Source organism: Rousettus aegyptiacus, unplaced genomic scaffold (assembly GCF_014176215.1).
Source record: "Rousettus aegyptiacus isolate mRouAeg1 unplaced genomic scaffold, mRouAeg1.p scaffold_m13_p_7, whole genome shotgun sequence".
NCBI lineage: Eukaryota > Metazoa > Chordata > Mammalia > Chiroptera > Pteropodidae > Rousettus > Rousettus aegyptiacus.
In genome coordinates, this window is record NW_023416310.1 from 17,796,010 (window position 1) to 17,821,383 (window position 25,374).

Below are 25,374 nucleotides of genomic sequence, written 5' to 3' on the forward strand. Positions count from 1 at the left end.
TGAGAATAAAACTTGCCCCCGCCCCCCTGCTGGCCATTGTTGGGAGCTCAGCTCCCACAGCTGACCTATGTCTTCAGAAAGCTCCTCTGAGGAGATTTTTGTCACTCTGAAACCCTAAGCAGCTTCAAATCCAGCTCTTGAAGGGACCTTTGAAGACATTTGGTCTACCCTGAGATCCTAAATTTGTGCCCTAGTAACTCGCCACAGATGCCATGCTGCTGGCTCCAGCAGACTGTGGTCTCATAATAAGTGTTCCACCGCCCTCTGCAGGTTTTCGTGGGCACTGCAGGCTGTGTTGGCTGAACCTTGCGATCAAGAACCCTCACTCTGCAAACTTGAGACAGTTCACGGATTAAAATGGCAGGGCAAGGGCAGGTGTCTGAGGAGGACAGTATCTCAGCAGGACACAGTGATTTACAGCTCGCGAAGCACTTACCTAATTGATTTTTAGGACCACTCTGCCTTGCCTCTGTTCCTAAGCTCAGAAGAGAATTCAGTCATTGTTCAGCTCTTACAGCCTCACCATTAACAGCTGACCCGTCTCAATCTCAGGGTAGCCCTAGAACATTCCAGAAAATCATTCAAAACAGACTTCTATGAATATCAATATAAATACTTCTTTGATTTCTAAAGCTCTCTAGTTTTAGTCATGCTGTCTAAAATACTCAGGTGAATTCTGCAAGGAAGTGTGTGTGTGTGGTGCGTCTTGCCTAGAGACAAAGGCTGGCTAAGACATAGATAGCAGACATTAGCATTTGGTGTGGTTATAAGGATTACCAAACACTTCTCATGTGCCAGCCAGCTAACAGTTTCATTTACGAGTGGCATCAGGCACCAGGCTCAACTGCATGGTTTCCGTATACTTCCATGGCCAGAGCCACGGACTCCATATGGCAGGAGGTGGGTGCGTGATACAGTGAAGGCACATGACAATGTCCCATCATCCGCCCAGTAGCGCACAGTGATGAAATCACCTGTTGGAAACGACGGGGAATGTTTGCCTTCCTCCTTCCTCCTGCTCCCTTTATCAACCTCAGGAGCTTGGAGGAAGCTTAGCAGATTCATTAAGCCCAGATATTACTCACTGTAAGGGACCCAAGTCGCTGAGAGCTGCAGATCCTTTATATAACTGGAATTTTCAGGTCACATATTTATAGACTTTTAGAGATGGAGAAGACCTTAGAGATTATTCCAGCCCAATCTTTCATTCTGCAGTAAAATGAATAGTGTCAAAGGGAAGGGACAGCCCAAGGTCACACAGATAGAGACAAAGCTGGGATAAGAACCCAGGTTTCTTGACTGTTTTTCCTCTTGTTGATCTTGATTTTGGTAGCATCATTTTTAGATGGAGATTACTCTGGATTCAAATAAAGGGTTTTTTTTTTTAATTTTTATTTTTCAATTAGAGTTGACATTCATTATTTTAAATCAGTTTCAGGTGTACAGCATAGTGGTTAGACATTTATATAGTTTGTGAAATGATCCCTCTGATTAGTCTAGTACTCACCTAGCACTATACATAGTTATTACAATATTACTGACTATATTCCATATATTGTACTTTATATTCTTGTGACTATTTTGTAAATACCAATCTGTGCTTCTTAATGCCTTCACCCAGCTCTCCAATCCTCTTCCCATATGGCAAGTATCAGTTTGTTCTCTGTATATCCATGACTCTGTTTCTATTTTGTCTGATTGTTTTGTTCTTTAGATTCCGCACATAAGTGAGATCATACGGCATTTGCCTTTTCTCTGTATGATTATTTCACTTAGCATAATATACTCTAGGTCCATCCATGCTGTCACGAATGGTAAGATTTCTCCCATGAAGGTTTTCAAACCTGATATTTTTTTTCTTCTTCTTTTTTTTTTTTTTGAAATGCACTAAGAGGAGAAGAAGGAACTTAGCACATTGTAAGTGCTCAATAATTGGGTTGGTTGGTTTTTGGTGTTATGGAATAACCTTACTTCTCGTAGCTTAACAAGAATGGATCCAATTAACCTTGAATTTGTTTCACTCTTCCTTCTCTCCAAAGGTGGTTAGAGGTCTGAATGTCCCATTGTAAATTTCAGTATGAATCTGAAGTTATAATATGACATTAATTGGTTTGAAAAACGTCTTTCTGATGAAGGCACATGGATTTAAAGTAACTTTGGTTTAGGCTTCTGGGGGGTTGTGGGAATCCTCTTTGAAGGACAGCCACTGTCAGTACTTGAGGTAATTCAGGCCATCCAGCGAGTTGGGACCAGCACAAACACTTCCTAAATCAATTTCAAATACATGATTGAAACATGCATGAAGTCTATGGCCATGCTACCCTGAACAAGCCCAATCCTGTGTTATCTCGGAAGCTAAGCAGGGTTGGGCCTGGTTAGTACTTGGATGGAAGACTACCTAGGAAGACCAGGTGCTGTAGATATTACACATAAGGATTGTAAGCTGACAAGTCCTTTGCAATCTGGTTACCTCACCTAAAAAAATTTTAAATTTAAATTAGAAAAAAAAAATACATGAAATGACCTTAATCGCACATCAGCCACTTGGACCTAACAGTTCTGAATCTGCTTACTGTTATGTTTACAAATCACATTTTTGATCAAAATCTTCCAATGTATTTATTCAGTGTTCTTCCAGACACCATCCTGATGAAATACAGCATTGTTATCCCACGACTTTTAAAGATTTGTGTTCTGCGAGGCATGTTCCACACTCCACGGGGTCCCCCGTTAGCATAAGATGACTCCGCTGGGGGCTTTCTCTTCAAACCCTCTGAGACCAAGGTTTACAGTTTTCTGGTATACCAGTGACACACTAGGAAGGAACAACAGAGAACTCACTGCCCAGGTCTCCGCACAGGGTGAAACATAGCGCCCCTTCCACCCTCTCACATACATGCCACCTGCCACCACTGCCGGCCACCACTCCAAAACCAAACACCACTCTGCAGTCCCAGCTGCTAGACATGCCCCCAGGGCAGGACCCCCTAATTCCCTAGTTCTTCATTTGCTTTTATTGGGCACTTTCCATGTGGCAGGCACTCTATTAGCTTCTGGAGCTATAGAGATGGCCAAATACAGAAGTGGTCCCTTCTCACCTGGCACTCACAGTCATTCAAAAGCATGATTGGTTCATGGAATCAACTACTCAGTCAAATCTACTAGGGGGATTTTAAATTCCTAGTGTGTTGTAACATAGTAAAGTTCTTGGATTAGAACCTCTAACCCTGGGGCCTCAGAGGGGCTCATTAAATCACTGAGCTGTACATCAGACTGTTTGCCAGGAGCTAACTTTGCAACCTGCGCAAGCTTATTGGGAGCCGTACAGCCCCTCTCGTCTCAGGGGATGGGGTTTGGGTAACTGTCAGCACTGGGGCCGTGGTGGAAAGGCTCTGGGCTGTGGGAAGGTTGCTGCACAGCTGTGGCCATCCTCACTGCCTGGGAGCCCCACACATGGTCTGTGTGGCTCTCACCCCATAGCTAACTTATTGGCAGACAAAGGGTGGCCTGACTGGCAGCCCATTTGCCTCCCTCATCCTCAGTACTGAGGTCTGGGATAGAAGATTTGCCCAACCTGAGGAAGGGGAGTCTCCTGTACCCTCCTCACTCCTGGGACACTTTGGGTCCATGAGTACACCCCAAGGCCTATCAAATTTCCCACCAAACGCTCAGGAAGAAATCCAATTTGAATATCAGAAAGAACCCAGTTCTGCTACCTCAACAGACACTGCTGTTGCAAAAGCAACCAGAGGGTCCTGTGCGTGCAGGGCCCACTTCAGCACAACCAAGAGGCTGGGCTGGTTCTGAGGTTCCAGCAGTGGAAGAAGCTATCCTAGCATGGTCTGCTTGTGCCAGGCCTTGCCCACTACAAGTATCTCATAGGGCCTTCCCAAAATGATTCCAATGCCCGTGGAATTCCTGTTATATTCTGCTATTTACACCTCCAGAGTGGTAACCAATCACCCTATAATGCAATCATCTTGTTTACCAAAAAGGCTACAAAGGCTTCAAGGGCACATATGCGTCTCCAATAGCAGCAAGGCACATGAAAGTCCCAGGACAAATGTGGGCCATCTAATTAATTAGTTCCTCTTTTTCTCTCCATCTCCATAGTACCTCACACAGTGTCTGAAACAATGAAGTGTCTCAAAAAAAAAAAAAGAAAAAATGCTAGTGATGAGCACTAAAGATTAGGCTCTTCTAGTGTTTTATCCATCACTCTCATCTCATGGAAAATAATGCAATCTGTGGGCCCAGCTAGAAGCTACAGATTTAAGGGGGTTTCTTGTTATTTCCCTGCAAGTTCAAAGGAGTGCCTCAACCGCATAGTGGAGAGCAGCATTGACCCAAAGCTGCCCAGCTGAGAGTGAGTCTAACATCTCACTCTCCTCTCTGTAGAGCTTCCCCCTGCAGTTCACAGGCCTATGCCCCAGCCCCCTACCCTCCCCACCAAGACCGAGCGGCACAGATGAGCAGCCACTCGAGAGGCGTCATACCAGGGTCGTGAACTTGTCCACGCAGGCATTGCGGATCTTCTCCGAGGTGGCAGGGCTGTTTAGCCGGAAAAGCTCCTTCGCGTTATTATCTGTGTGCTGAGCTCGAGCTGCACGAATGGCATCCTTGATGGCGAAGAAGATGGAGGCAGCCAGGAAGAGGGGCGGCTCGCCGACACCCTGGGCAGACAGAGGGGAGGACAGGGAATCAGGGGGGCCCCAGCCCCCGCGGCAGGAGGGATGGTAGTAAGCCGGGGAACCCCAGCCGGTGCTAATGGGCCACAATTAACCTGGTAAAGGACTAAGGGGCCAAGAACGATCGATCTAGTAAACGACTCAACCTTATTGGCATATTTCTTTTCATTCTTACTATGTGATTGTTTTTCTTATGATGCCATGCAAATATAATATGCCCTTAAAAGTTATGTGAATTATATGTTATAGACAAAAAAATTCTGACATGAATTTTAACCCTTTCCTCACAGTTATAAGCCTTGGCGAATAATCTACTTGCAATACTGACACCATTTATACAGGCAGCATATTTAATTATACTCACAGCATCTGCTGAAATATAGGCATCCTGACAAACAGGAATTAAAACATTTTCTAGAAGAGGTGGTTTTGTCCCTCAAAACATAGACCAGAGACCACCTATATCAGAATCCCTAGGAACATTTATTTAAAATGCATGGTCCAGGGCCCTACCCCAGAGCTACTGAATCAAAATTTCTAGGGGTGGGCCCCACAGAACTGCATTTTTATCATGAGCCCCAGTGATTCTGATCCATGCTAACGTGTGAGAGCCAATGGCAGGGATTGCAAAGTGTCCCAGACCCTCCCACTAATGTAACCCATGAGATGAGCAAATGGGTGGGCGTCATTGCTTACACGTGGTTATCTGTCTCCCTTCTTTGACACAGACGTATGTCAATCAGCTTAATTGATTTTCAACCATTTTTAATAGTTATGAGGGATAGTTATCCTTCGGGCATGCTGATCTTAAGGTCAGGCGGTAGCACTGAAGGAGGTAAGTGGGGGTGCATGGAGGCACCGGCCCATCTGCAGTGAATATGCTGGTTCTCATGGGACAACAAGAGTGTTGTACCTGTGAGATCATCTCCAGGACCAAGCTTTAGGAATGCACACCTGAGACATGGATATAGGTCAGGATTTGACCTACAGGGTTGGATTAAGGGGTTCCTGAGTGCCCCTGAAGGAGCTGGCTTCAACCACACAACGGTGCTGTCATCCTCAACTCAGTTCCCTGGCTGTCAGGCAGGACCGCCCCTACCTCTCCTCCATCATCAAGGCTGGTGTCAAACCCTCTTCCCTCTCTTCCATATGAGACCCCTGCAGACTCACGTGGTGGCTGGCTGGAGCCCCTGTCACCACCTGCAGCCTCCCTCAGTGCAGGCCAGAAGGCACCGCAGACCCAGGACGACGGTACCTTGGATGCATAGATGGCCTTCCTGTTGGGACATTCACGGAGCAGGGACACCCTTAACTCAATGGGGATGCTCCCAAATGCGGGGATCTTGTAGGTGCTGGGGCCGCGGGTGTGAAGACTCCCCTCGGGAGAGTAGTGCAGCTCTTCCATGGTGAAGAGGCCCAGGCCCTGGACAAATGCCCCTTCCACCTGCAAGCCAGAAAGAGACAGTGGCTAGTCTGCCCCCCGACTCTGCCCCATCCCCAGGGACAGGTACTGCTTCCCACACCGGCACCAAGCCTCACCCGCAGCGGGGCCTGGAAAGAAGCTGAAAACAGCCCTCTACTGCCTACCTGGCTCCCGCCCCACCTGGGACACCCCTCGGGGCCTTCACCAGGCACTGGTATAGGCAGAGTACAGACATAGACACTGAAGGTCGGTTTTAGAACTTGTCAGTGATTCCAGGAGGCTCGCACCGTCATGGGCATAATTTGTCATTAAAACCTGCCACAGGGCACTAAATGTAAGACCCCAAACCATAAAACTTCTGGAAGAAAACATAGGCAGTAATCGCTCTGATATCGCTACTAGTAATTTATTTTCAGACATATCTCCTCAAGCCCAGTAAAAAGACCTACCGCAGAGCATGTGGAGATGTCCCTCCCATGTCGCCACTGGGGACATGGCAGCCTCAAGCTGAGGCTTGAGCTCACAGACCAGGGGCCCGCGCTGCTCCTGGGTGCTAAGTAGGACCATGTGCTCTTGAGCAGCCTCACAAGAAAGGAGGCATTTCTTGGGCAGTAGATTCCAGGCCTTATGGACTCCCAGACCTGCCTGCCCGCCGGGAGGAAAAGCGCCCCTGCTACGGCTTACAGATTTCTTCGGAGGTGCCTGCCACACTCTGCTGTCCACACGTCTGCTCTCCCTGCCCGCTCAGCATCAGGTAGGTGGTGCGCACGGCCCAACGAGGGTGCACAGGGGAGAGACCGGGCACCACCCAGCTTTGTGTCTGTGGCGCCCGCCTCAGCGCCCACCTATGGCAAGGCTCTCCCAATGGTTGCTCAATGAATTAATGAACTGATTAACTAATAAATGGGTTTCTATATATTCAGTAATTATCCACTTTTGAGAAATCCAATTTACATTTTTTATCAGATTCTCAGAACTTCGTTTCTGGATTCCTCCCTGTCTTCTCCTGTTCTGCCCGCTCTGCCCGATACTCATATTTTCCAAACATGACGTTCTTCGAGCCATCCCTTTACTCTCCTTGTTTAAACCTGTGTCTTCTGCCCCCAAGTGCCCCCCGCCATGCCATGCTTGAGTACATTGCTGTCCTGGGTAGAAGAGGAATGAGAAGGGAGAGAGCTCCTCTGACCTCAGCCCCCACGGCCTGCACACTGACCCCAAATTCAGTCTCAAGCCCACACTGTGCTCCCTGTCAAACCGTGTGTGTGTGTGTGTGCGCATGCAGGTGCACACGCAGTGATTTCTCCCATTTATCATCTTGTTCTCCAACGTGTGAGTGCCCTATTCAAGTCAATTCACATTAATTTGTCTTCTGCCTTGAGAGATGGGTGGGATCTCATCTATCTAAATCCCACTCTGAGGGAGACCCACTTGGTACTCTGTGCAGACCCACTTAAAAACGACGTTGAACAAGATGCTGCGGCCGGTGAGCCTAGGAGGGGGATGGGGCATATCAGTGGCCAAGCTCATCATTACACAGGTTCACCGTAAGCCTTACCTGCCCAATATCGATGGCAGGGTTCAGACTGGCGCCAACATCCATGACAATGTCTGCACGGAGAACCTACAAAATACAAGCAGTTTGAGAAGAAAGGGTTGTGCGGAATGATAGGCGGGTCTTCGTGACCCTTACGCTATGGAGTGCTAACCCGAATACTTTCACGAGCAGAATGCTCTGGGAATGCTCAGGCAGGAGTGTTCACGCTCTTGCCAGTCTCCATTGCCTTCCGCACTGCTGAAGTGTGAGTTCTTAGCAGCTGGGGAGGGGGCGGGGGTGGCAATGCTCTCTCTTTGATCTGAAATAACTGCGCCCACACCCACTTGTGAGTGGGAGGGCCAGGTTCACAGGTTGCTGGGGCTTTGAACCTGCCTCTGGGCAGATCATGTAAGGAAGGGGTCAGTAAATTACAATCCATTGGCCGAAGCCAGCCTGTCCCCTGCTTTAGTAGGGCCTCTGAGCTACTAATGATTTTTACATTATTAAATGACTGACGAAAATAAAAAGAACATGTGGTAACGTGGAAACTACATGAAATTCACATTCAGTCCACATCAATAACATTTTGTGGCAACACAGCCACACTCATTTGTTTCCATATGGCTGTTTTCAAGCTACAATGACAGAATTGAGTATTGAGGTAGAAAGCCTAAAATTTTTACTCTCTGGTCTTTTATAGGAAATTTGCCAAGCCATGATGTGTGGCATTATTTTTCCAAGCAGAAAATTCGTCTCTGCCAGCTCTTGGTACGGCAGTTCAATTGTTTCTCTTTTTTCCTCCTCAGTACTAAAGTTTTGAAGATTTCTTACCTTGTGGTCCCCTGTTAAGCAGTCAATCTCCACTTCAGAGCAAGCCACCCCATAGGTGAAGTAATGGAAGGCATTCCCTGAGTTGGTCTCGAAGCTGTAGCCGAGGTTGGGCATTCTGGGGGAGAAAAGGGGAAAAAACATGGCACATGTATTAAGGTGACTATGTCCCCCCATACACACACACACACATATGGCTGTCCCACAGAAGCTTAAGATCCCAAAGGTTATATTTTTTTATTCAGCTGTTCTTTAAAAAAGTCCACGTGTTTTTAGGATTTTGAACCTGTTCATGAAATTCCAGAGTGTTGTGTCTCTTGTCTCTGTTCTATTTTGCCAGGGGCTTTCAAAGGAATCATTCTGTACAGCTGAGCGATGTTTAGTATCAGTGTGTGGCCTCTACATGATAAAAACAGAGGTGATAGAGTTTTCTGAACTCACAAAGGATATGAAAGTCACACTCGAAAGGATCTAATGAACTAGAATTCTAAAGGATCTGCTATGCTGACTCCTGGGCTGTTCACACTGGTTCACCTGCCCACAGGGCTGCTCTGCCTTTCTCAAGGTGAAGGTTAATGAGACCAGCATCTCACACCTGCCTGGGGTCATTTTTAAGCCGCCACTTGCCTGCATTACTCCTTGTCTACTGGCCCCTTTGGAATTTCAACGACTGATTTGAAGAACGTATTATTAATAAAAGCAGATGTTCTCTTATACATTTTTTCTTTTTCAGTCCTGAGTATCTTACATAATTACAACTTTGCATGGGTCATATATAGGTATACATATGTGTGCCCGAGTGTGTGTATTCTCACACCCAGAGTTTACAGTACTCTGTATCTATGCTATTCTATACGTTACACAGAAATAATGTGAGCTGATGCAATCAGAATCCATATGAAAACAAAACCAATACAAGGCTGAGGGAGAAGGCTTTTCTCAGAAGAAATCACTACCTTCTTTGACCTCTGACCTCACCGTCTTCATCTGATTGTTCCCTTATACAACCCCAGTTTTAGCTACTCCAAAAATGAAATGGGGACTTGGGAGAAAATCTGTATATGTTTGTGTAGGTCAAATAATACATAACCCGGGGAGCACTGGCAAAACATTACTTTGCCTAAAACATATATATTTATATACCCAAAGTATATATATGTTCACATATTCACACAGCAAACATCGAACTATTTTCCAAATCCATTGACATGTGAAAGAAAAGGTCCCAGTTAAATTTCCCAGAGAAAACTAAAACATTATGGCTGACAGTAAACATGATCATCTTTTTCTAAAAAGACGGGCAGGGTCTCTAGCTCTTCATACGACCACTGAATTTTCAAGTTAGAGAAGATAGTGTGCTCTTTCCTAAATCTCACTTTAAGTTCTGCCGAATTTTGTATGTTGTAATAAGACCACGTGCTCTAAAATCCTCCCCTCGGTCTTTTGAAGGAAAGCCTCCATAAAGAAATCTAATGCATAGTACAAAGTAACACGCATGGGCGACTTAGAACACTGGATAGCGCCGGTTCTCAGTTTGTCCCACTCTGTCCCAAATGAGGACACAGGTTCAGAGAAACTCGCTGATTTCCCCAAGAGTCATAGTACTAGAAGGCGGGGCTTCTGATATGGCAGCTCATGCTTTTGCATCCTTGGCACATGGCTTGGCAATCCCCTGTATTTCAGAACTTCTTTAAACTGAAATTAGTAGAAAGTCCATTGAGGAGATAAGAGTTTAGGTTCAACTGCTCTCTCCTGACCACAGGATGACAGAATTCAGTGCTGGAGGGCACCTGGGAGGTTAGGATGACAGTACATTGTGAAATGTGTGACATCGGCACCAGACTTACTTATAAAACCCCGTAGCGGACAAGCTCACTGCATCCTGGTAGGCAGCTGTAACCTGAGGAGAAGAAACACCCATCAGGAAGGGGTAAGTATGGTTTCCAGAAACCCTGACCCAGCACTAAGCTTCCCCAAGGTCATCTTCCTCGTCTGGAAGCTGATCAACACTTGACCAGTGACCCTCACTTCTGCACCTTACCTCTCACCGCCAACCCCTAGCCCAGGTCCGCAGCACCCGGAGCCTGGAGTGCTGCGGCAGCTTCCCTTCTGGTCTTCCTGCCTCAAGCTGCCCCCTCGTCTGCTGCGTACGCCAGCCCAGCCAGAGTGTCATCTTAACGTACCGTTCTCCCCATGCTACTCTCCTAGTCTGGAACTTTCAATGACTCCCCATTGCCTAGAGAGCAAATGCCTGACACTGAGGGCTCCAATCTTCTCTGGTTTTATGTAGCACATACCTCACTGCCACTCCAGCCAAACTCAAGTGTCAACTCTCCCAACCCTTCCATGTCCCCATACCCGTGCACCTTTGTTGACGTAGTTCCTCTGCCATATCTGTCCGAATCCTTTCCTTCCTTTGACAACCAGCTAAAGCTTGCCTCTCGTACTGCCTCTCCTCGGTGATCACTCCTTACTCTGGCCATTACGACAGCAACCCTCTGTATTGCTCATTCGCGACTTATGTCCTTATTGATACTTTCCTATTAATAAAGCTACCCCTCTAACCATCCGTCAATCTCCTTAACTACATAACACATTTTGGGGGATATCCCCAGCAGTAACACAGCATTAAGATTTAATTTGTTGTTCAAATAGTTTGTATCATGTTCACTGTCAATTACCAAGCTCTTTACTATGTACCAGATGCTATTAAGTACTTTGCCTTAGTTATCTTACTTAATATTGAGTAAAACCCTATAAGATTAGTCCTATTATTACCTTCATTTTATTAATGAGAAAACTAAGGTGTAGGGGAAATTTCTCTAGGTTCTTTACGATATGTATATGATATCGAAATATACATATACAGTGGTGGTGGTAGTAATGGCTTACTTTTCAATACAGTACAGACAATGGAGAGATTCGATACCTGTCACCTCCTGACCACACCCTTTTGACCATGGCCTTTTTTTGAGGGTATCAGCTTATAAGGAACACTGGACTATACAACTAATAGCTGAGGACAAAGCTCAGGTCGACAGATTGTAAAGGCTGTTTTCAGAAACAGTGACCTCGCCTTTCACAAGCATGCTAAAATCCAAGCCACCGGAATCAACCTCCATCCACGTGGCAGTTATGGGTGTGCTATCTGTGAGTGTGGGATGGGAAGTAGGGGTCGTGGGCGGCAGAGTGCGGTGAGTGGGTCTGAGAGAAAAAAAAGCTTATTTTCTTTGAATCTCTTGAAGGAGACTTGTCCGGTCTGACCTGGTCCGTGTGCTGTCACATTTAGTGTGTTGCCACCGCGCCCGGCTCTCCCCCTCCAACACCAGGGGACAGCAAACCAGGGCTGGCTCTGACATGTCTGTTTCCCGGACTAGCTGAAGCTCCCCCACCTGAAAGAGACCTCCTTGCCGCCTCTCACGTGCAGATGTCTGAACTAGAAACGAGAGGATGAGGCTCATTCTCAATCAGGGGGCTTGTTCTGTCACTCCCCAAACCACAGGAATGATATAAACGCTAGGGTAACGCTGTTCTCCCTGCTCCCTCACAGATGGAATCTCGGTGGAACCCGACTTCAGAGCTGGGTGAAGGGAGAGGTGGCTTCTGAGAGATGGACGGTTGAAGAAAACAAGGCTTCCCAAGACTGTGGACGAGTGCGGTGTGAGGCCATGCCTGGGTGAGCACAGAATTCAATGAGGCCTGTTCAACAGTCGCCCCATCTTCTTAGGTTCAGGGAAGCCAAAGCCGCGATTCCCACAGGGCTGTCGAAACCCTGGATTAAAAATTTTCCTCAAGCGACTGCCCGTGACCATGAAAACTGTAGGGAAAGGGGCCCAGGGCGGCTGAGCATTTCCCTGTCTTGGGAAAGCATACAGTCCACCTCGACTTCTCTCTGCCTGTGTGACTTTATCATGATCTTCTATTCCTGCTCAGGGTGGGAACAGAGGCTCTGCTCCTCATTTCCCTTTCATTTGCCAAAGCGACTTGGATCAGCTCTGACTTACCCAGTCTTCCCAGGAGCCACTGGGATTCTTTCTCTTGAAGGGTTCCAGCCTTTTCAGGATTTTCTGACAAGCATCCTAAAAAACACCCACCACACACCAGCACATCAAAGCTCCACATTCACCAGCCCAAGGAGAACCCTGAGTGCCTGGGCAAGGCCAGCCCCAAGTAATGTCACTCAAATCGCCTTGCCCCCCTCTCTGGAATGGCTGAGGCCCAGAGTGGGAGCCACAGGGCCTTGCCAAAGGGACCACCCCTGACCCTTGCTTGGAGAGCACTTTCAGACCCAGTTCTTAGGCTGAAAAAAGGGTAAAATGTTTGGGGGGATCCCCAAGGATGTTCCTTCTCCCATCAAACTTCTTCGTTTGATTGCATCCCCCACACTAAAGGAGAAAGAAGTGGGTCTGACCTAGCCAACCTCAAATCGATTTTCAATTTTGGTTCATTGTCTTGTGGCCAATTCCCACACCAGGGAGTATGTCTTCCCAGAAGCCCCTGCATTTGCTCCAACTCCTACACTCATCCCCCTTGACTTTGATGGAAGTGATTACAGTAACTGGGCCTCTCTTTTAGCTCAGCACTTGGAAGAGTACCATTATCCTAGATAAGACAGCCAAAGGCATGGCTATAGCCAAAAACTTGCAGGGACCATTCCAGCTGCCAGCCCGAGGATTTTCTGGGCCCTAAGGCCTGGGCTGGCCCTCAGCTCTGCCGGTTCCCAAGGCCCCTTACATAGATGGCCTGTCCATTGATGTCGGTGCTGACAGAGGCAGCCGTGGGAGAGGTGTTGGGCACTGTATTGGTGCTTGTCTCACTGATGTAAATCTTAGAGACAGGGATTTTCAGAGCTCTGCTGGCCACCTGTGAAGAGAGATGACATCATTCTCTAGGGAAGAAGTGAGCAAGGGGCTTGGTAGCCCTAGTCCCTAAGACAGGATTCAGGTTCGTGGTTACAGGCAAGAAAATTCTATAAAGTATAATACAACTGAGATTGGAATGTTCTCACATCTGTCTGAATTTGAAGCAGCACTTGATGGAATGGTTTGTTTGGAAAAAACTTCATTAACCTCATGGTGATTAAAAATGCCTTTTACCTTTTAAAGCTACTCCTTATTTTAAAAAATCCAATATGGCTGGTCTCCATGAGCCTAGCAGGTATGCCAACTCTGATCTGGCACCCCCATGAGGAGTCTCAGGTGTGTGTGGAACTAGCTACCTTAACACACACAACACATCCACATTACACACACGGCCATGGAGTCCTAGAATGTTGGTAACAGAAGTGACCTCAGAGAGCACTTGGCCAACCCCTTGGCAGAGATGAGGAAACTAAGGTCAAGGGGGGAGAAAATTTGCCTAAGGTCACATGCAAAGGAGCAGCAAAACCAGGGTGCGAGCCTAGGCCTGCTTCTGCTTCTGGTATTCCCCACCGTTCAGTTTCTCACAGCGTCTTTCCTCACTCAGACACCATGGTACCCAAGAGGGCTCCCACAGTCCCCAGACTGCTCACCTGGACCATCTTGGTGTGAAGGCCTTGGCCTATCTCAATGCCCCCATGGGTCAACAACACAGAGCCGTCTGTATACACGTGAATCAGAGCTCCTGCCTAAGAGAGGAGAAGGATGCCAGGCACAAAATTCAGTAAATCCTAGCTCAGCTTAAGCCTTGAGACCAAAGGTACTGGAGCTGAGGAAAAAGGGAACCAATAGCAACATTTTGCATGTAAACCCCAGACAAAAATTAAAGCAGTATCAATCTTGTGGTTTAATTAGATAGCCCTTCTGCAGTTTGCAAAATTTCTTCATCTCTCTCCCTCTGCTTCCCATCGTCAGAGGGAGGTAAATCAAATATCATTGTCCTCACTCTGTAGAAGAAATAGGATCAGAAAGGCAGAGGAACTGTCCATGGTCCTGCTATCAGGAAGGGTAAGATCTAGAATTTGAGCCCAGATCACTGAGTCTCATGCTGCTCTCGCTGTTACATGACATTGGACACATGGGGGTATGCAAATTCAACTTTCATTTAAACAGCAAAGAGCAACTCTAGTCAGCTCTGTTACCAGTGACAGTGGGCTTTCTTTCCCTTGCAAAGAGGGGGATATGGGACCCTAGTCCAGAAGAAATAGAATTATGTAAAGCAATTACCTGATTCAGAAAAGGAATTGTGAAGGATATTCCAAACTTGGTAGGAATTATGCACAATCCTCTCTTTTTCCAACAATTCTCCCTGAAGCAAAAGGAACATTTTCATAGAACTTTCTTTATCATATTTATGTTGGACAGGGCATATTTCCAGTCGACATCTTTGTAAAATTGAAACAAGGTATCCTGGGAGCTGCCCATACAGTCATTGTCATAACTGAATTGTGCCCACGTGTGTAGAAAAAAATGAGAAAGGTAGAAATTTGGGTTCTGCATCCTTCAGTGCAGCTGGAGCAGGGCCCACCATTGAGTTTCTAGACTTTAAAGTATCATCGCTCTTCTTCCCCAAGTGGAATTCGAATTGGATCAGAGTGCCCTGGTGATCTTGGACTGTGATCATCCCAGGAAGGAGCTGTGATTTGCTGATGATAATGATAATACCTCCTCTGTACTTTATATTTGGTTTTTGAGTAATTCAGTAAGGAAAACAGAGCCAGCACAATTATCCTCACTCTGCAGATGCTGAAACGGAGGCCCAAGGAAGCGGAGTGACTGCCAAGGTGACATTCACAGATTAGTGTCACAGGCAGGTGGATAACTGTGATGTTCTTGGTCCTGGATTGGTGTTCTCTAGAACACAGTATGCTCAGAAAGCAGACAACTGTGTAAAGATGAACCACACTGATGTGCTATGATGCTGAGTGCAGGCCGGGAGCCCACCTGCCCCAAGGCTAATATCATTTCACAATCTTAAAGAGATGACTATGAATGAGTTGGTAAACTCAGCAGCCTGATAAGTTATCCATTAAATTATTAGCTTTATATTCCGAGTTCAGCAAAAAGGCCGTAGCATATGAAACCCAAGAGAGCACCAGAACATCAGACTATTCCCCTCCGAGCGCTTACTTGTTGAACTTGTCGACCTCTCTCTTCCGAGCGTGATACTGAGAGCTTGCTAGGCATTCGTCCCAGCACCTGTGCACTGTGAACCCCTCAAGCTTCTGGTTGCAATGCGTCAGGTCTCCTTCTTTGTACAGATTCTTCCTTCGCACCTTCCCAAGGAGAGGGACACTGAGCACTTTTGGTGGCAATAGACGAAAGGGGCACAACCTAAAGTTAAGTTTCTGCCCCCCTCGACAGCACCAGCCTATCCTCTCCTCCCATGGGAGATGCCCCAGGTACAAAGCTACGGTCCCCTCAAAGTAGGCTAACCCAGTGTGACTTGAGCCATTGAATATCCAGCTTACTTCTTCTGCAGGCAGCCCACAGGTCACTGCGACTTCATCCATCCAGTTTTCGGCAACGAGCATCGCCTGGGGCCCACCAAAGCCCCGGAAAGCCGTGTTGGAGGCCAGGTTGGTCTTGCATAGCCATCCAGTGCCCCGGATGTTGGGGATCTTGTAGCAGTTGTCCATGTGGAATAGAGCTCGCTCCATTACCTGAAACAGGAAACCGAAATGGGAGAGAGCAGGATGTTGATTTCATTGGCTCCTCAAAAAAGGGATTTCGAATATTGTAGTAAATTTGTAAGGGGGAAGGAGGGTACCTGATTTTGTGGGGTGACCACTTCATGAGTTATATAGATCTCTAATCACTATGCTGTACAACTGAAAGTAATACGTTATTGTATGCCAACTATAATTGGGGAAAAAAACCTTATTGAATTGTACAATGTAAATATGAGCAACTAATTGTCTACTATACTTCGATGAAGCTGGGGAGGTCGTTTCAAGGACTGTTCCCATCCCTGCCTTTCCCAGCCCCCTGTCAACTGCTCTCCTTTAGGCCCAAATGATTTCTTCTCTGAGACATTGCAACAGCCTTCTTACTGCCCTCCCGGACTTCTGTGTCTTCTCCCTCTGATTTATGCCTCACACTAAACTATTAGGTTGCATCAGGTCAAGCACTTGCTTAAAACTGGCACTTATTATCTTCAGTGTAAGGTCTGTATATCTTTCTGCATAGAATTCAAGATATTTTATGACCTTTCCCCGCTGTATTTTTTATCCTCTTTCCTGACGACACGCTCTTCTCACCTGTCATGCCTCTCCTCACTTTATCCACCTGCTAAAATCCTCCTCCAGTCCCTCTGAGGAGAAGCCCTCCCCGGACCCTCTAGTTGGAATTGATCGTTCACCTCTTTAAAAAAAAAAAATTATTAATTTCGAGTAGTTTTTCTTCTCACGAAAGTCGCACTGCAAATAGTTTAAAGAGTCGAACACTTCCGTGAGTCGCGCTATGCAAAGCAGCCGCCCCTCACTTTTCTTCCTTCCACTCTCCAGAAACAAGTATTTATGAGCCTCGCAGCTTATTCTTTATCAGCTACTTACACTAACTTCCGCATCTCCAAATAATCTGCTTATATTGCCACTTCCTGACTTTTTCAGTTTTTGGACATTTAGGATTCGGTTCCTGCTTAACCCCCTTTCCCTGACTGCACACCGGCTTCCTATCCCTCATCCTTCCCATGTGGTTATGTTTGATTTGATCAATCGTCAGTTTGTTATTATCCTATAAATATTACTCACAGCTGAACCATATATTTATACTATGATTATTTCTCTCCTGCTTGATAGTATTTTCCCCTGGAGTTAAAATGGCCTTTATTTTTTTATTTGTTTAGTTTTCTATGCACTTATTACTAAGTCATCTTAAAAATGTACACCCGTTAATTTGGGGAAAAAATTTTTTCGTGTTTATTTATTTTTTTAAATGTATTTATTTAAATTAGTTTCAAGGATACAATACACTGGTTGGACGTCTATATAGTTCATAAAACAATCATGCCAATTGCTCCTTCCCTCCTCCGACCCACCACCTAGTCATCATATTAATGCTGACTGCATTCCCTATGCCGTGCTCCCCATTCCTGTGACCAACTATCAACTACTAATTTGTACTTCTTTAACCCTCCACCCCATTCTCCCAGCCCCCCACATCTGTCACCAAATTGTCCAATATATTTATGAGTCTGGTTTTGATTATTTTGTTATTTTGGTTCCTTAGATTCTGCATATAAGTGAAATATGGTATTTATCTTTCTTGTCTGATTTATTTCACTCAGCATAATAACCTCTAGGTCCATTCATGTCATTGCAAATGGTAGGATTTCATTTTTTTAATGGCTGAGTAATATTCTATTGTATATATGAACCATAATTTCTTTATCCAATTGTCTGTTGATGGGCATTTAGGTTGCTTTCATATCTTGCCTATTGTAAATTGTGCTGCCATGAATATTGAAGTACATAGATTTTGGGTCAAAAGGTATATCCATTTTTAATTTTTTGAGACACCTCCATACTGTTTTTCATAGAGGCTATACCAATTTGCAATCCCACTAACAATATATGAGGGTTCCCTTTTCTCTGAATCCTCACCAACACCTGTTTTTGATTTATTGATGATAGCCATTCTGACAGGTGTGAAGTGATATCTCATTGTGGTTTAATTTGCATTTCTCTGATAATTAGCGACCTTGAGCACCCTTTCATATGTCTATTAGCCATCTGTATTTCGTCTTTGAAGATTATTTTCAAATTACTTATTGATCATTTCTTTCTTCTCTCTTTTTTCCACTTTCTTTCTGAAACTTCTATGGATCTTTTAGACGGGTCCTCAATTTCTTCTGTATTTTCTCTCCTATTTTTCCATATCGTTTACTCTTTTTTTGAGAGAGCTCCTCAAGTCTCTTTCAAACCTACTTTCACAATTTTAATTCACTTTAGCTCATTTTTATTCTCTGACTGTTCCATCTTTATAGCATAATGTTCTTTCTTTAAGGTGTAATAACTCATCTCTCTGAGGTGATACATGGTAGTTTTTATTTGTTTCATCTTGGCGTTAGCCTACTTCTGCATGTATAGTTTCTCTTTCCCCCAGGTTTATGGTGTCTTTGATTATTTCAGTCTTAGTCACCCTAGATGGTTTTTGTACGTCTCAGTCAATTCCCTTTTTGCTTTCCCTTAGCACTCTGTCAACGTGTACTTCTATTTCCTTTTGTCTTTTATTATCTGTCTCCCAAGCCATACTGTGAATCGGTCGAGGGCAGAAACAATGTCATATTCTTCTTTATGCTGCCACCCTAGGCACTCAATAAATTTTTGCTGGATTGAATTTAAAAGCTTATAAGATCTTTGGGGACAAGTACTATATCTTTTTCAACCTGATTCTTCCTACAGCACCAAGAAGCGAGTGTTATACATGGTGAGAACACTAAAAATGTTTTCTTTTTTTGAACAGTCTTTACATGAGATCCAAAGTGTGAACTTTCCTAATTGAACCCATTAGAGAGCCCTTAGCAGTGGGGAAATTTTGTTTTTCCGGAAATGTTGGACTTTTTTTTTTACAAAAAGAAACTGTTCCTGTGTAACTAGTACAGTTATAAAATTAAGATTTAAAGAACTTTAAAAGTAGTACCACCCAGGTAACTTTGTTAATTTTCAAAACTGAAAAATTATGTTTATACAAGACTCATAAGAGAATGTTCAAAGCAGCATTATCTGTAAAAGCTGAAAACTGGAAACGACCAAAATGTCTATTAGGTGGTGAAAAGGAAAGAAAATATGGTCTATCTATACCGTGAAATATTATTCATTAATAAAAGGAATTAAGGAATGATGCATGCTATAACATGAACGAACCTTAAAAACATTATTCTGAGATTAAAAAAAAAAAGCCAGACACAAAAGACTACACAGTAGATATGATTCTGGTTATATGAAAAGGAAAATCTATAAAGACTGAGAGGAGATGAGTGGTGGTCTGGGCCTGGGAGATGGGAACGAGGGTGACTGCCGATGGCTTAAGAGATTATCTGAAGGTGACGGGAATGTTCAAAAACTGGATTGTGATAACGGTTGCATGACTCTAAATTTACTGAAAGTCATTAAATTATATAATTCAAATGGGTGAACTTTATGGTATATAAATTAATTTAATAAAATTGTTTTAAAAAAAGTAATTCAACTCATTTAAAATTCAAACATCACAGAAACGTGTAACGTGGAAAATGACAGTGTGTGCCACCCCCGACCCAGCAATCACTGTTTGGTGGGCATTCTTTCAGACTTTTTCAATGCATTTCATTATACACACACATACAGATTAATATTGCATAGACCCACAATGCCACCATACTAGATATAAACTTTTGTAATTTACTTTGCTTGCTTGTGAAAATATCTTGCATAAAATGGATGAGTTTCTAATCAGATAAGTAGTATGATCATCTCTGTGCTTTAGAGATTAACCAAGGCAGGGACCAAGTGGGGAGCTCTCACAATAACAGGTATGAGTGGAGGCTTGTACCTGCCCATGTGAACCTCTCAGTCACACTGGCATGTAGGGGGTGGGTCCTACTTACCCCCCGAGAGAGATCCACTGTGTTGCCCGCATTGCTGTAGTAATCCACCTCCAGAGCCACAACCTTCCCTGTCTTCATGAAGCCAACCTGATGAGAAAGAGAGTGAGTTATCAACAGTCCCCTTCCTCTGTCCGTCTCTAACTCTCCCTCGTACTTACACTACCTGGAGGAAACAGAAAGAGCAAGACATCACCGTGAAATAAAAGATGAATTTAAGAGATCACCAGAACTAAATGGGTGAAGAAGAGTGGAACTAACATCTCCCCAGTGACGTGCCCTTGGCTTATTGACCCTGGGCACACCTTCTCCCAACACTCCTCCTCCCTTCTACCTACTTTGGGTTTCTGGTTCTACCAGAGAGAGTGAGGAAGTAGAAAAGAGAATGTTGGTCACGATAGGGCCAAGAGGGAGGGCTGAGAAGAGGAACTAAGAAAGAGACGAGGGACTCCCCTAGCAGCTTTTGGCCAGCAAACAATAAATGTTACTTACACTTTGCATGAGCTTAAATGGATTTTCACATCCATGACCTTATATAACCATCAAAAAAAATCCTTATAGGCCATTTTATTATGGGAGGGAACTGGGACCCCAAAAGACCATGTTACTTTCTTTGAGCCCACAAGAATTTGGAAATAAGAGAAATACAATCACTTTTTTGGAAGTTCAATCACAAAGTCAGGAGAAGTCAAACAGGAGATGTTTAAAGATAGCTCATGGAGAGAGAAGGCTCTGTGGTTTATAGAAATAGACTGAGACCTGTCAATTTCTACTGGTGTGTAGGAAAACAGAAGGCATGGTCAGAACAGGAACTGGTCATCCACGGGAGCTCAGGAAAGGGTCCTGTCTTACAGGGAATTGGGCAGTACCCAGATGCATGGTCTGGCAGAACAGATGCCTGCTTTAACAACACATGCCTATCCAGGCCCTTGGAAGTTTTATTTCTCATCATGAACTACTAAGCAGCCATTCTGACTTGTACATCAGGCTGTGAACATGTTAACATCAGGCCATCCTACAGGATGGCTTTATCCCAGATCTGCTGATAAATCATGCTGCTGAGCCTGCGTGGACAAAGACCAGATTTAGAACACAGCCAATTCAAAGAAGTCATGAACATCATCCTGTGACATTACTTGGGAGGTGGCCTGCCAGCCTCCCTCAGCATCACTCCTCTAGGTTGCTGTTGTCCAATTTGAACTTCTCTCATTGATATTTCTTCTTTGAACTTCTATAGCCATGAAAAAAAAGTCAAGCACATCCCGGGATCTCCTAATGAGATGGTACTGCCCACCCTGGCACAGCCCCCGACACCTTGTATCTGGCCAAGAAGGGATGTCTGCCACCAGTTATCAGCATGTCCTCGTCACGATCCAGCATGCAGCGTACAGGGCGGCCGGTCCTGAGAGAGGTTTCAGAGGGTGAGAAACCTGCCCAGCCCCATGAGTCCCATGGGTGAAAACAGCAGGGAAGTTTTTTTTTTTTTTCCCCCACCTGGCACACTGAGCAGACCTGTGCTGGGCTGCTTTGCTGGCTAGGCATTGAGCTGGACAAGGTGGGGCTACAGGATGTGAGATGTGGCCTCGCCCTCAGGGCCCTCACAGCCAGGTAGTAGAGATAAGATGTAGACACAGGCATTAGAACAGAAAAAAAACTAAGCAACACTACCCTCACCCCTGTGCCCAAGAGTTCTAAAAACCAAAGGCTGTGAAAATGAAAAGCAAGGGGAATCTACCTCCCAAAGAGGGAAACCCAGAAAGGCTTTCTGGCAGAGGCGGCCTTATTCTCCCTCTGAGAGCCCGCTAGCAGGACTCACTTGTATGCAGCCATGGCCACTGCTGTGGACAACACAGTGGACCGGGTCTCCTTCCCTCCGAAACCTCCTCCTGTTCTTTTGACTCGAACCACAATCCGATTTTCTGGGATGCCTAACATGCTTGCAACAAAGCTCTGTGAACAAAAGGAAAAAAATACTCATTCTGAAGGCACCATTTGGACTTATTTCAGGTCTGACCCAGAGCCTACCTGATTGCATGGGCCTGATTACTACTCTGAATTCTGATGTTCCTACATTTGAAAACCCCCCTCTTCTCCCAGTGCAGCCCTCGGGTAGTGGTGCTGGGGTCCAACATTCACCACGGACTGAATTCAGACACTTGTTTTTAACCAGAGGGGCGAGCAGCTGGTCACAGCATTCTTTCAGAGCCAAAACTCATCCCATTTGGCTCGGAACTAGTGAGTCATGAGGATAGGACCAGATATCAAAAATGACGGCAACCACTGTCATCTTATAGGCAGTAGAGAAAGGGGGAATATAGGAGCTGCTGTAGATAATTTAGTGGTTGCCATGGCTATCATTCAATGCCTTCATTCTATGGATGAGGAGACTGAGGCTTTGATCGAGGCTACACAGTACTAGAATCATCATCTTACTAGGCTCTATCCAATTATTAAAACTCATCTAATCGTTACGACAGCCCTACAAGGCCTTTGTTTGTAGAAGAGAAAAATTACGTAACAAGCTTATTGACATCAGCTCGTTGGTGACAGGGTCTAGCTCCAAAATCACTACCGTCAAATCTCTTCCTGGACCAGCCTAGGTCCCCTCTTCTCATTTTCCATTCTACAACTCCCAGTGTGACCTCCCCAGACCCCTGAACTGACTCACAGGACACCTACCTGGGTCTTCATTGTGTTCTGTGTGGACACAATGAGCTCCATCTCCCCTGCCTCGCCTTTCGGGATAGCAATGGTGCAGTGAGTCTCTAGGTAGAAGTGTTCTTGGCCGCCAATGTACAGCTCACCTGGAGAAGGGACAAGACTTCCCACAGTGAGCCTGCTGCTGCAGTGGGTGAGTTTGCTTAAGGAGAGCATGTACCCACTGAGTATCCTGGGCAGGAATCAGCTTCTCACAGGTAACCTCTAGGTTCCCTAACTGGCGTGGAAAGGGTATCAAAGTCCTAGCCATCCGGGATTTGAGCCTCCCATCTCAACAAAGAAACCACAACAATACTGAAATGTATCAGACATGAAGCTCTCTTCACACTGTAGCCAGTGGAAATCAAAGATTTTCAAACGATTACTATGAATTTTTAGAAAAGATAAAGAAAGAATTAACAGATGTGTTTGAAAGCTACAAACACCTCCCAGAACTGAAGCTATCAAGCCTGCTGGCGAGTGAGCTCACTCATGGCTTAGTGACGCACGACAGACAGTGAAGAAAACAATTCCAGGGATCAGAGGTCTGATCAGTAACCTCTGCCTGGGGCGAGGGCTATGGACCTGATTTCACAATGCAGAGGGTGAGGGAGAAGGGGCGGGGAGTGGGGGGAGCACTAGCTGAAGAAGGGGGAGGGCCAGGAGTCTGCGTGGTGAGAGGCCAGAGCCAAAGCTGCCACCTTCCACTGTGGCCGTTATCTTCCCTAGACAACCTTCCAAATCTGACACACTACAACCTGTCTCAAACCATCCAGGTATGTCCAGCCAAGAGTCAGGGGAGTGGAGATGAGATGACTGAGGTTTTGTCATCGTCATCTTATTACAAACAGCAGAAGAACGTTTCTGTTAAGGAAATAATAGGAAATCACTTCCCCGCCCCAGGCCTCAAGGTGCAGCTCTTGAATTTTATTCACAAACCAGGGCTGGCCCTCCCCCACTGCTTCATGGTGCAGCTGTACCTGAAACAACATTATCTGCCTCTGAAAACCCCTTCTGGAGGTTTCCTTTCTCGATCTTCAGCTCGGGTCCATGAAAGGAGTTGTTTTTTATAGCATCCTGAGGATCAAAAAGAAGCTTCAGTGACTTCGCTTTCAGAGGGAGGAAGGTGGTTTCTGACTGGGGGAAGAGAAGCTCTATGAACTGTTGCCTCTCTCTGCTCACATAAGCGTCTCTACAAACTTGTTATATAGACTTAAAGTAAGCTCATGTGTAGCTCAGCAAGTCATATTCCTCCATTTCCTCGGACTGAGGTGGACAACCTTGGATCTTGAGGAAAAGCAAAAAATCCCTTAAAAATGCACCTGGAGCTGAAATTGGGAAGGAGGGACTCAGTATGGCCGTTAGTGGACCAAGTCTAGGATCATGTTGAGAAAGGCTTCATCGGAACACACAATTCCAGGGCTGGAAGATATTTTAACATCTACCTAGTCAAATCCCACCTGCTGCTCGAATCTCCTCTCTCAGCGGTGCCCAACTTTTTGGCACCAGGGACCGGTGCTCCTATGAGCATCTAATGCCTGATGATCTGAGGTGGAGCTGAGGCAGTGATGCTAGTGCTTAGGGAGCGGCTACAAGTACAGATGAAGCTTCCCTTGCTCACCCATCCACTGCTCACCTCCTGCTGTGTGGCCCTGTTCCTAACAGGCCACGGATCAGTACCCTGCTTTAGAGGATCCTAATCAAGGTGCCTCCAGAGACAGGGAGTTCACCTCTCTCCACAGGCAGCCCATTCTCAATTACCTCAATGGTGATAATGGCTGGAAGTTCTTCATAGGTGATTTTCACCCCCTGAGCAGCTCTCCGTGCATGTTCTGGGGTGTCAGTGACCACGGCACCAATGATGTGCCCAACACAAGTCACCTAGAAGCAGAGCCAGACTGTTGAAGCACATCACTAAGCTCCTCATGAAGCCAATCATTTTGGATTGTTAAAAAAGAAAAAAAAAAAAAAGAAGAAGAAGACAAAAGAAGTCCTGGCCCCCACAATTTTCTGTTAAGACACATTTTAGGAATTCTCTGGGGCCTTTTCATTTTTTTTAACCTCCTGCATGGGGCTAGGTGCTTCTTCATAAGTGTTTAGAATCAGTAGGACTGGAATGGGACTTGGAGATGACTAGCTATCAGGATGGCAAACTTGCTTCATCGCAAGGGCCAATTCTGATCATTTGGTACTGGCAGCTAGTTGAGAAGCTGCCGAGAATAGAATATAGTGATTGATTAGTGATGTCTGCCACAAGCAGCCAGATGGGACTTGTGGCAGCATGAAGCGTATCTGTCACCCTGGATCTCCTCCAATACGCTTGTCCTTCACGGGAAGAGATGGAGACCCAGATGGCAAGATCGCATTTGGCTTGTTACTAGACCAAGATTAAACCCTGGGCCCTGACTCCCAGTTTCATTTTCTTTCCTCCACTCCACTCTCTTTTATCTTGTTTCCCGGATATATACCAAACACTTCTCAGAGACAGCAGTTGGTCTTATCTAATACTCATCTAGATGCACAGAAGCAATAGTTTCCAAATGCTGATTCTTCGACTTGATGACCAATATACTATTTTTTGTTAGATTTATAGAACAATGTTCATTATTTTCATTTAATAATTCAGTTCTTATAAAAGCTTAATGGATCTCCTTCGGTGATGATTTTCTTCCAACATTCCCCTTCCCCCACAATAAAAA

General features: G+C 45.4%; 1 protein-coding gene and 1 pseudogene across 5 annotated transcripts in view; one reads left to right on the forward strand and one right to left on the reverse strand.

Annotated features, from left to right (window-relative positions):
* Positions 1 to 1,856: 1,856 nt before the first annotated feature.
* Positions 1,857 to 25,374, reverse strand: part of XDH (xanthine dehydrogenase) — a 56,407-nt gene continuing 32,889 nt past the window's right edge. For all 5 annotated transcript variants that reach the window (XM_036224783.1, XM_036224781.1, XM_036224784.1 and 2 more), the window contains 18 exons: positions 24,437 to 24,556; positions 23,656 to 23,752; positions 22,658 to 22,782; positions 21,795 to 21,928; positions 21,293 to 21,380; positions 19,982 to 20,068; positions 15,864 to 16,055; positions 15,523 to 15,668; positions 14,620 to 14,701; positions 13,986 to 14,081; positions 13,208 to 13,336; positions 12,478 to 12,552; positions 10,321 to 10,373; positions 8,477 to 8,591; positions 7,667 to 7,732; positions 5,944 to 6,132; positions 4,497 to 4,673; positions 1,857 to 2,815 (listed from right to left, as the gene is read on the reverse strand). In XM_036224783.1, the coding sequence (XP_036080676.1) occupies positions 2,765 to 2,815; positions 4,497 to 4,673; positions 5,944 to 6,132; positions 7,667 to 7,732; positions 8,477 to 8,591; positions 10,321 to 10,373; positions 12,478 to 12,552; positions 13,208 to 13,336; positions 13,986 to 14,081; positions 14,620 to 14,701; positions 15,523 to 15,668; positions 15,864 to 16,055; positions 19,982 to 20,068; positions 21,293 to 21,380; positions 21,795 to 21,928; positions 22,658 to 22,782; positions 23,656 to 23,752; positions 24,437 to 24,556 (2,022 nt within the window). In that variant the 3' untranslated portion in view covers positions 1,857 to 2,764. The remainder of the gene's footprint in view (positions 2,816 to 4,496; positions 4,674 to 5,943; positions 6,133 to 7,666; positions 7,733 to 8,476; positions 8,592 to 10,320; positions 10,374 to 12,477; positions 12,553 to 13,207; positions 13,337 to 13,985; positions 14,082 to 14,619; positions 14,702 to 15,522; positions 15,669 to 15,863; positions 16,056 to 19,981; positions 20,069 to 21,292; positions 21,381 to 21,794; positions 21,929 to 22,657; positions 22,783 to 23,655; positions 23,753 to 24,436; positions 24,557 to 25,374) is intronic.
* On the forward strand, positions 2,305 to 2,423 carry LOC118606329 (annotated as a pseudogene).